The sequence below is a fragment of the Anoplolepis gracilipes genome, chromosome 9 (assembly GCF_047496725.1).
Source record: "Anoplolepis gracilipes chromosome 9, ASM4749672v1, whole genome shotgun sequence".
In the NCBI taxonomy this organism is placed as follows: Eukaryota; Metazoa; Arthropoda; class Insecta; order Hymenoptera; family Formicidae; genus Anoplolepis; species Anoplolepis gracilipes.
This window is the reverse complement of record NC_132978.1, coordinates 13715001-13725368: the sequence shown is the minus strand read 5'-3', so window position 1 is coordinate 13725368 and position 10368 is coordinate 13715001. Positions and strand designations below refer to the sequence as shown.

The following is a 10368-nucleotide window of genomic DNA, read 5'->3' as shown; positions in this document are numbered from 1 at the left end:
TAACCTAACCTAACCTAACCTAACCTAACCTAACCTAACCTAACCTAACCTAACCTAACCTAACCTAACCTAACCTAACCTAACCTAACCTAACCTAACCTAACCTAACCTAACCTAACCTAACCTAACCTAACCTAACCTAACCTAACCTAACCTAACCTAACCTAACCTAACCTAACCTAACCTAACCTAACCTAACCTAACCTAACCTAACCTAACCTAACCTAACCTAACCTAACCTAACCTAACCTAACCTAACCTAACCTAACCTAACCTAACCTAACCTAACCTAACCTAACCTAACCTAACCTAACCTAACCTAACCTAACCTAACCTAACCTAACCTAACCTAACCTAACCTAACCTAACCTAACCTAACCTAACCTAACCTAACCTAACCTAACCTAACCTAACCTAACCTAACCTAACCTAACCTAACCTAACCTAACCTAACCTAACCTAACCTAACCTAACCTAACCTAACCTAACCTAACCTAACCTAACCTAACCTAACCTAACCTAACCTAACCTAACCTAACCTAACCTAACCTAACCTAACCTAACCTAACCTAACCTAACCTAACCTAACCTAACCTAACCTAACCTAACCTAACCTAACCTAACCTAACCTAACCTAACCTAACCTAACCTAACCTAACCTAACCTAACCTAACCTAACCTAACCTAACCTAACCTAACCTAACCTAACCTAACCTAACCTAACCTAACCTAACCTAACCTAACCTAACCTAACCTAACCTAACCTAACCTAACCTAACCTAACCTAACCTAACCTAACCTAACCTAACCTAACCTAACCTAACCTAACCTAACCTAACCTAACCTAACCTAACCTAACCTAACCTAACCTAACCTAACCTAACCTAACCTAACCTAACCTAACCTAACCTAACCTAACCTAACCTAACCTAACCTAACCTAACCTAACCTAACCTAACCTAACCTAACCTAACCTAACCTAACCTAACCTAACCTAACCTAACCTAACCTAACCTAACCTAACCTAACCTAACCTAACCTAACCTAACCTAACCTAACCTAACCTAACCTAACCTAACCTAACCTAACCTAACCTAACCTAACCTAACCTAACCTAACCTAACCTAACCTAACCTAACCTAACCTAACCTAACCTAACCTAACCTAACCTAACCTAACCTAACCTAACCTAACCTAACCTAACCTAACCTAACCTAACCTAACCTAACCTAACCTAACCTAACCTAACCTAACCTAACCTAACCTAACCTAACCTAACCTAACCTAACCTAACCTAACCTAACCTAACCTAACCTAACCTAACCTAACCTAACCTAACCTAACCTAACCTAACCTAACCTAACCTAACCTAACCTAACCTAACCTAACCTAACCTAACCTAACCTAACCTAACCTAACCTAACCTAACCTAACCTAACCTAACCTAACCTAACCTAACCTAACCTAACCTAACCTAACCTAACCTAACCTAACCTAACCTAACCTAACCTAACCTAACCTAACCTAACCTAACCTAACCTAACCTAGCCTGACCTAACCTAGCCTGACCTAGCCTGGCCTGACCTAGCCTGGCCTGACCTAGCCTGGCCTGACCTAGCCTGGCCTGACCTAGCCTGGCCTGACCTAGCCTGGCCTGACCTAGCCTGGCCTGACCTAGCCTGGCCTGACCTAGCCTGGCCTGACCTAGCCTGGCCTACCTAGCCTGGCCTGACCTAGCCTGGCCTGACCTAGCCTGGCCTGACCTAGCCTGGCCTGACCTAGCCTGGCCTGACCTAGCCTGGCCTGACCTAGCCTGGCCTGACCTAGCCTGGCCTGACCTAGCCTGGCCTGACCTAGCCTGGCCTGACCTAGCCTGGCCTGACCTAGCCTGGCCTGACCTAGCCTGGCCTGACCTAGCCTGGCCTGACCTAGCCTGGCCTGACCTAGCCTGGCCTGACCTAGCCTGGCCTGACCTAGCCTGGCCTGACCTAGCCTGGCCTGACCTAGCCTGGCCTGACCTAGCCTGGCCTGACCTAGCCTGGCCTGACCTAGCCTGGCCTGACCTAGCCTGGCCTGACCTAGCCTGGCCTGACCTAGCCTGGCCTGACCTAGCCTGGCCTGACCTAGCCTGGCCTGACCTAGCCTGGCCTGACCTAGCCTGGCCTGACCTAGCCTGGCCTGACCTAGCCTGGCCTGACCTAGCCTGGCCTGACCTAGCCTGGCCTGACCTAGCCTGGCCTGACCTAGCCTGGCCTGACCTAGCCTGGCCTGACCTAGCCTGGCCTGACCTAGCCTGGCCTGACCTAGCCTGGCCTGACCTAGCCTGGCCTGACCTAGCCTGGCCTGACCTAGCCTGGCCTGACCTAGCCTGGCCTGACCTAGCCTGGCCTGACCTAGCCTGGCCTGACCTAGCCTGGCCTGACCTAGCCTGGCCTGACCTAGCCTGGCCTGACCTAGCCTGGCCTGACCTAGCCTGGCCTGACCTAGCCTGGCCTGACCTAGCCTGGCCTGACCTAGCCTGGCCTGACCTAGCCTGGCCTGACCTAGCCTGGCCTGACCTAGCCTGGCCTGACCTAGCCTGGCCTGACCTAGCCTGGCCTGACCTAGCCTGGCCTGACCTAGCCTGGCCTGACCTAGCCTGGCCTGACCTAGCCTGGCCTGACCTAGCCTGGCCTGACCTAGCCTGGCCTGACCTAGCCTGGCCTGACCTAGCCTGGCCTGACCTAGCCTGGCCTGACCTAGCCTGGCCTGACCTAGCCTGGCCTGACCTAGCCTGGCCTGACCTAGCCTGGCCTGACCTAGCCTGGCCTGACCTAGCCTGGCCTGACCTAGCCTGGCCTGACCTAGCCTGGCCTGACCTAGCCTGGCCTGACCTAGCCTGGCCTGACCTAGCCTGGCCTGACCTAGCCTGGCCTGACCTAGCCTGGCCTGACCTAGCCTGGCCTGACCTAGCCTGGCCTGACCTAGCCTGGCCTGACCTAGCCTGGCCTGACCTAGCCTGGCCTGACCTAGCCTGGCCTGACCTAGCCTGGCCTGACCTAGCCTGGCCTGACCTAGCCTGGCCTGACCTAGCCTGGCCTGACCTAGCCTGGCCTGACCTAGCCTGGCCTGACCTAGCCTGGCCTGACCTAGCCTGGCCTGACCTAGCCTGGCCTGACCTAGCCTGGCCTGACCTAGCCTGGCCTGACCTAGCCTGGCCTGACCTAGCCTGGCCTGACCTAGCCTGGCCTGACCTAGCCTGGCCTGACCTAGCCTGGCCTGACCTAGCCTGGCCTGACCTAGCCTGGCCTGACCTAGCCTGGCCTGACCTAGCCTGGCCTGACCTAGCCTGGCCTGACCTAGCCTGGCCTGACCTAGCCTGGCCTGACCTAGCCTGGCCTGACCTAGCCTGGCCTGACCTAGCCTGGCCTGACCTAGCCTGGCCTGACCTAGCCTGGCCTGACCTAGCCTGGCCTGACCTAGCCTGGCCTGACCTAGCCTGGCCTGACCTAGCCTGGCCTGACCTAGCCTGGCCTGACCTAGCCTGGCCTGACCTAGCCTGGCCTGACCTAGCCTGGCCTGACCTAGCCTGGCCTGACCTAGCCTGGCCTGACCTAGCCTGGCCTGACCTAGCCTGGCCTGACCTAGCCTGGCCTGACCTAGCCTGGCCTGACCTAGCCTGGCCTGACCTAGCCTGGCCTGACCTAGCCTGGCCTGACCTAGCCTGGCCTGACCTAGCCTGGCCTGACCTAGCCTGGCCTGACCTAGCCTGGCCTGACCTAGCCTGGCCTGACCTAGCCTGGCCTGACCTAGCCTGGCCTGACCTAGCCTGGCCTGACCTAGCCTGGCCTGACCTAGCCTGGCCTGACCTAGCCTGGCCTGACCTAGCCTGGCCTGACCTAGCCTGGCCTGACCTAGCCTGGCCTGACCTAGCCTGGCCTGACCTAGCCTGGCCTGACCTAGCCTGGCCTGACCTAGCCTGGCCTGACCTAGCCTGGCCTGACCTAGCCTGGCCTGACCTAGCCTGGCCTGACCTAGCCTGGCCTGACCTAGCCTGGCCTGACCTAGCCTGGCCTGACCTAGCCTGGCCTGACCTAGCCTGGCCTGACCTAGCCTGGCCTGACCTAGCCTGGCCTGACCTAGCCTGGCCTGACCTAGCCTGGCCTGACCTAGCCTGGCCTGACCTAGCCTGGCCTGACCTAGCCTGGCCTGACCTAGCCTGGCCTGACCTAGCCTGGCCTGACCTAGCCTGGCCTGACCTAGCCTGGCCTGACCTAGCCTGGCCTGACCTAGCCTGGCCTGACCTAGCCTGGCCTGACCTAGCCTGGCCTGACCTAGCCTGGCCTGACCTAGCCTGGCCTGACCTAGCCTGGCCTGACCTAGCCTGGCCTGACCTAGCCTGGCCTGACCTAGCCTGGCCTGACCTAGCCTGGCCTGACCTAGCCTGGCCTGACCTAGCCTGGCCTGACCTAGCCTGGCCTGACCTAGCCTGGCCTGACCTAGCCTGGCCTGACCTAGCCTGGCCTGACCTATAAAAAAAAATTATTTTTTTTATTATTTTGACGTCAGGTTTAGCTCGTATTACTCACCTTATACAATTACATAAATTATGTTTTATACATTTCTCTGAAAAACTTACCGTTCTCAAGTTACAAAGTATGATTTTATAATCATATCTTAAATTGCGGTTAGATTAATTGTTCTTTATTCATCTTTATAAACCTTATTATACCGGAGTTAAACCTGACTCCGGTAAAATAAATATTTGAATAATTTATTCATGTAACATTTTTACAACCTTATATTTCGCGGTCAGGTCAATTGTGCTTTATTTATCTTTATAAACCTTATTATACGAGCCAAACTTGACTCTGGTAAAATAAATATTTAAATAATTTATTTATGTAACATTTTTACAATCTTGTATTTTGCGGTCAGATCAATTGTGTTTTATTCATCTTTTTAAATCTTATATTACGAGCCAAATTTGACTTTGGTAAAATAAATATTTGAATAATTTATTTATGTAACATTTCTACAACTTTGTATTTTGCGGTCAGGTTAATTGTGTTTTATTTATCTCTACAAACCTTATTATTTAAGTTAAATCTGATTCCTGTAAAATAAATATTTAAATAATTTATTCGTGTAAAATTTCTACAACTATGTATTTTGCAGTCAAGTCAATGATACTTTATTCATCTTTACAAACCTTAATATATAAGTTAAATCTGACTCCGGTAAAATAAATATTTGAATAATTTATTCATGTAACATTTCTGCAACTTTGTATTTTGCCGTCAAGTTAATGGTGCTTTATTCATCTTTTCAAACCTTACTATGTGAGCCGAACCTGACCCACGTGAGGTAAATATTAAAATAATTTAATTATGTAATATTTTTACTACTTTGTATTTTGCCGTCAAATTAATGGTGCTTTATTAATGTTTACTTATTTTACTATATGAGCCCAACATGACTGACGTAAAGAATTTATTTAAATAATTTATTTATATAATATTCTACATCTTTGTATTACTTCATAACTCTAAAACTGTGGGTCGTACAGAGACGTGAGAGAGAATATAGATTTTTTGGACCCCTAAAGATCGCAACTAATTAGAACTCTTAATATGTAGAAACGATAATTACAATATCGAACATTTTCCAAAAAAAAACACGTTTCGGACCATTTGCGGTCGATCGGTATAGTAATTAATTGGAGAAATCATTTTTGGATTTGTTTTTTGAACCGGCGTAGTACTTAGAGCGTTTTTCGTCCCGTCGGTCCAAATATGCAAAGACTAAACGAGAAGTGGTAGAACGATAATTCTTGCAACGTTGGAAGCGTCTCCGCGCCCCTTGCAAACCCCCCAAAGAACGCAACTTTCTAACACTACCGTTTCAAAGTTATTACTGAAAAAAAAAAAAAACTCAAGGGAACACTTCAAACTCGAGAACCGAGATATCGACCTCTAACTTGACGCAAAATTCGAATCGTGAAGAAATGCAACGGATAAAACTATCATAAAATTTTGCATTTTTTCAAAATTTTCCTCTACCATTTGCCGTCCCATGAGCCCCTCTACTCGAAACCATACTCGATTGATAGTCGAAAATACGGGGAAACTCCTATACCTACCTACCTACGGACGATCACGGGCGGTACCTACGGACGATCTCGGGCGGTACCTAGCTAGGAAGAAACGTGAAATCGAATAAATGTCTATTAGATGTGTGTGTGTTGAAGCCATCTAGTTTAAAACAACGTCTAGAAATATTTGAATTAGATGTCATGTGATTTTGTGTCATTGCATTTTTTTTTAGACACAATTAAAATAATATTTATATAATAGTGATGTTATGTTTATAAAATACTCGTTTGAGCTGCAAATTACCTCTCAACATCTAATAGACATCTAACAGACCTTTAAATAAAGTTGAGTGTATTACATCATGTATGTATAAAGAAAATTTCTTGTTGAAACAGTAATATAAAATGTATTTACACTATTTATTTGTTCATATTATGAAGAATAAATATCTGATAATTCGGGAACCATTATGATTACTATATATCTATCTTATATATATACAGGGTGGGCCATTTTAAACAGTACGATTAATTTTCTCGTAAATTAAGCAAAATATCGAAAAATGTTTCAGACAAAAGTTGTATAGTTTCAAAGGGGCCATAATTGGTACCATTGGTTTGACGTTGGATAGCCACTTCAAGGTCACGTGAAGGTTACTTCAATTTTAAGAAAAGCACGCACGCATGCAAGCAAGGAACGCACGCACGCATGCATGTAAGGAACGCACGCACACATGCAAAAAAGATACGCACGCACGCATGCATGCAAGAAACGCACGCACGCATGCAAGCCAGGAACGCACGCACGCATGCGAGCAAGGAACGCACGCACGCATGCAAGCAAAAAACGCACGCAAGCATGCATGCAAGGAACGAACGCATAAGTACTATATTAGCCAATCGTGGCCAGTCTTCTAAAGAATAGAATGACTATGATTGGCCAGTAGTATTTAGTACTACTGGTGTATCAAAGTATGTCGGTGTAAACAAGGCCAATGCATAAGTTGCTAAACTACAGACATACCAACATCAACATATTGAATAAAGGTAAATTTTCATGAGCCGCTCAAACAATCGGTTTCAGTGGCTCGTGAAAATTTACCTTAAGAATTCATTTTTCAATGTTGGTAAGAGTGACGCTGGAATTTCCTTGTCGGTCCTGTCGATTCTTGATTTTGTGCCGCGGTTTTGTTGTACATGATGTTTTTTTATTGAAATAAACGGTACGAATGATAACGATTGACAATTTTCATAATAAAGATGTAAATTCCATATATGCATATGTATAATTAAAACTAATTTTGATCGTAACAAGTGTATTTGAATCTAACCTAATTTTATTGAAACTCGATTATTGATTATAAAAAATGGGAATCCATCCAATGAGTATAATTTTGGTAAAAAGCGATAGTAAAGGTGATAGATTGTTATTTCGGTATCCACACAGAACGAATCACGTAAGAGATTCGAACCAATGCACTAAACGAAAAAACCCTTACTCGCTAATTAATACGGAAGACTTGTTGCAAGTACGTTCTGTTATTTGTTGTGTATAATCTTATTCCATTACACGAATAATTTTCACTGACAATATTATATTATTTTTGATATATATATATTTATATATATATATTTAAATATATATATTTATATATATATATATAGATATATATATATATATATATATATATATATATATATATATATATATATATATATAACTTATTAATAATTTATAGTCATAAATTTTTTATTTTATTCAACAGTCTTTGCCGTTTCCAACATCAAACATAAGTAATGGAAATTTAACTGGTTTAACGGATGAAGTTCTGTCCACTTTATTTGCTGTAAAGCCGGAATTATGCGAACAGAAATTCGAATTAAAAGTAAATGATGTTCGCTTTGTTGGACATCCAACTTTAGTTCTATCTCGTAGCTTAAAGGAAGTGAATTCTTCTATGCTTTTCAATATAGTTTTTGCGCTGCAAGCACAAGCGAGTCATTCAATAGTAAGATGTTACTATGACCTGAGTAAAAGGTAATGTTATTTTTACGTATATTCATAATGTTTACGACATGCGGAACTTGCATTTTGACATACTTAGATTAGGCATAGCATTGAGACATGAGGAAAGAAGATGTGGTTTTCTGACGGATGAAATAAAAGTAATGGTATCTACACATGATGAAATTGCTGGAAGGTGAATATGATCATTCCTAATTTTTTATCATATTCGTATAATATTGTAATATATATATATAAAATATGTTTAGATCAGAAGGTGAAAGTGATTGCGATGAATCACCGTACGAATTAATCCTTCAACGAAGCTCACTGGCACGTGGTTTAAAATCAGTCTTTAGTAATCTCAGCACTTCTGGCATAGTCAATATCATGATTAACAAATGGATTCAAGTGCGCTTCTGTCTTCCTCAGAAAGTTCACCAATCACATAAGAAAGGTCTACTCATTGATCCTGAGATTATAGATAGGTTTGTTACGTAATGCTATCAAAATTTTGATATTTAACTGGATGAAAGTATGCTAATTTATAGTTGAATAGAAAGTTTGATCTTAAAATAATATACAAGAGATATTTCCAAACTTACTTCCAAAGAGAAAAAAAAGGCACGTGGTATATATTGCTTAGTATTGATCACATTCACATATCAAAAAAAAAAAAAAAATAAATTTCATCTCCCCTCCCTCCAACATATGTGTGTGTGTGTGTATATATATATATGCACAATTTTAAACATACTTAATGTTTAATCATACTTGTTTTGCAGATGTTTGAATAGCTTAAGACCTTATCACGGCATACTTTTATTAACGGAGCCGTTAGATTTGCTAGAATCTTTGCAAATAGATTGCTCTCCAGCGCTTAAACGTTTGATTCAAATGTACAATCCATTGAAAAGTTTACAAACTTTAGCGGCAAATTCGGATCTGACCCTCGCGCAGGTATTTCAGCTAACTGGCCATTTAGTTTATTGGGCAAAGGCTACAATAATTTATCCACTTTGTGAAAGCAACGTTTATGTTATTTCTCCTGATGCTGTTTTGACTAATCAATTATTGGACTCTTTCTCTGAACATTTCCCAGGAGTTTGCTTACTTCAAGTATGTATGCGTATGCTACATAGTTGTTTTTATTTTATCCTTCTTGGATCTATTATTTATTAATTTTAAATTTAATTATTAAAGACTAATTGGAATGTTATATATTTGCTTAGATCATCAATGATTTTTCTTTACCAACGTCCATTAGTCAAAAGTTGAATCCTCTAAGCCAACCGCATCAACAAACGCAATTAGTAAAAATAATTATATGGCTATTAAAGAATCATTTGCTCCTGCAATTGCACACATACGTGCGATATATACCAACGGCATATGGGCGTTTATCATTAGTAAGCTACAATTTACTGTTGTAATATGAATACGTTATCTCACTTGGAATATATATTTACTTGATTGTGTTGTGAAAATTTCTAATTTTATTGATAAAATTGATCCATCAAAATAGAAAGATCAATTAATTTCATTGTATCAATTTGTATAGCAAAGTATAGCTTTATTGAATATAATTCTATTGTAAATAATATTGCCTTTAAAGAAGCTTTGAAAAGCTTGGAGTTAATTTGCGATTGCAACGGCTTACTTATCATGCACTTGATAAATTTTTTCTAAATTTTTATTTATGTTTAATATTAGGATACAAAAGATCAAGAAATATGTGACACAGATGTAACGGAAAAAAGCGGAAGCACATGGAGTTTGAACGAAACGCCAAAAGGGACGCCTACCGAAATCAAAGAAGAATTATCACTCACAAATAAGAAAGATACATTATATAATTATCAATCGGAGGATTACGATATTCCTTCTGACGATAGGAAACTACTCGATAAATTGTGCCGTCTTGGTTATTTTAACGGTAGTTATCACTTGGAGGAAATTATGTATTTAGAAAACATTCGTAGATCCCAATTGTTACAACTTCTTGATAAATTTCGGGATGTCTTAATGACTTCCGAATGCGAAGACCCTGCTATAGCACTGTTTTACAACCAATTGGATTCTTAAAATTTTCTTATCTGTATATAATATATATAAAATAGAATCCTCACATCAGTGTAAACATACATATTCCCTTCCCACACATACACAAATATATATATTGTGGCGGGGCAGGGGGGGGGAGCAAATATGTGGATGGGAGTGTGTATGTTTACATTGATATGAGGATTATTATTGATATTAAGATATATATACACACATACATACATAA

General features: G+C 42.7%; 1 protein-coding gene across 1 annotated transcript in view; it reads left to right on the top strand.

Annotated features, from left to right (window-relative positions):
- The first annotated feature begins 7206 nt into the window (after nucleotides 1-7206).
- Nucleotides 7207-10368, top strand: part of Nprl3 (GATOR complex protein Nprl3) — a 3295-nt gene continuing 133 nt past the window's right edge. Inside the window, exons 1-7 of the mRNA XM_072898911.1 lie at nucleotides 7207-7602; nucleotides 7840-8111; nucleotides 8179-8274; nucleotides 8348-8566; nucleotides 8864-9197; nucleotides 9311-9487; nucleotides 9792-10368. The exon at nucleotides 9792-10368 is cut by the window's right edge and continues 133 nt beyond it. Coding sequence (XP_072755012.1) covers nucleotides 7441-7602; nucleotides 7840-8111; nucleotides 8179-8274; nucleotides 8348-8566; nucleotides 8864-9197; nucleotides 9311-9487; nucleotides 9792-10163 — 1632 coding nt within the window. The 5' untranslated portion in view covers nucleotides 7207-7440 and the 3' untranslated portion in view covers nucleotides 10164-10368. The remainder of the gene's footprint in view (nucleotides 7603-7839; nucleotides 8112-8178; nucleotides 8275-8347; nucleotides 8567-8863; nucleotides 9198-9310; nucleotides 9488-9791) is intronic.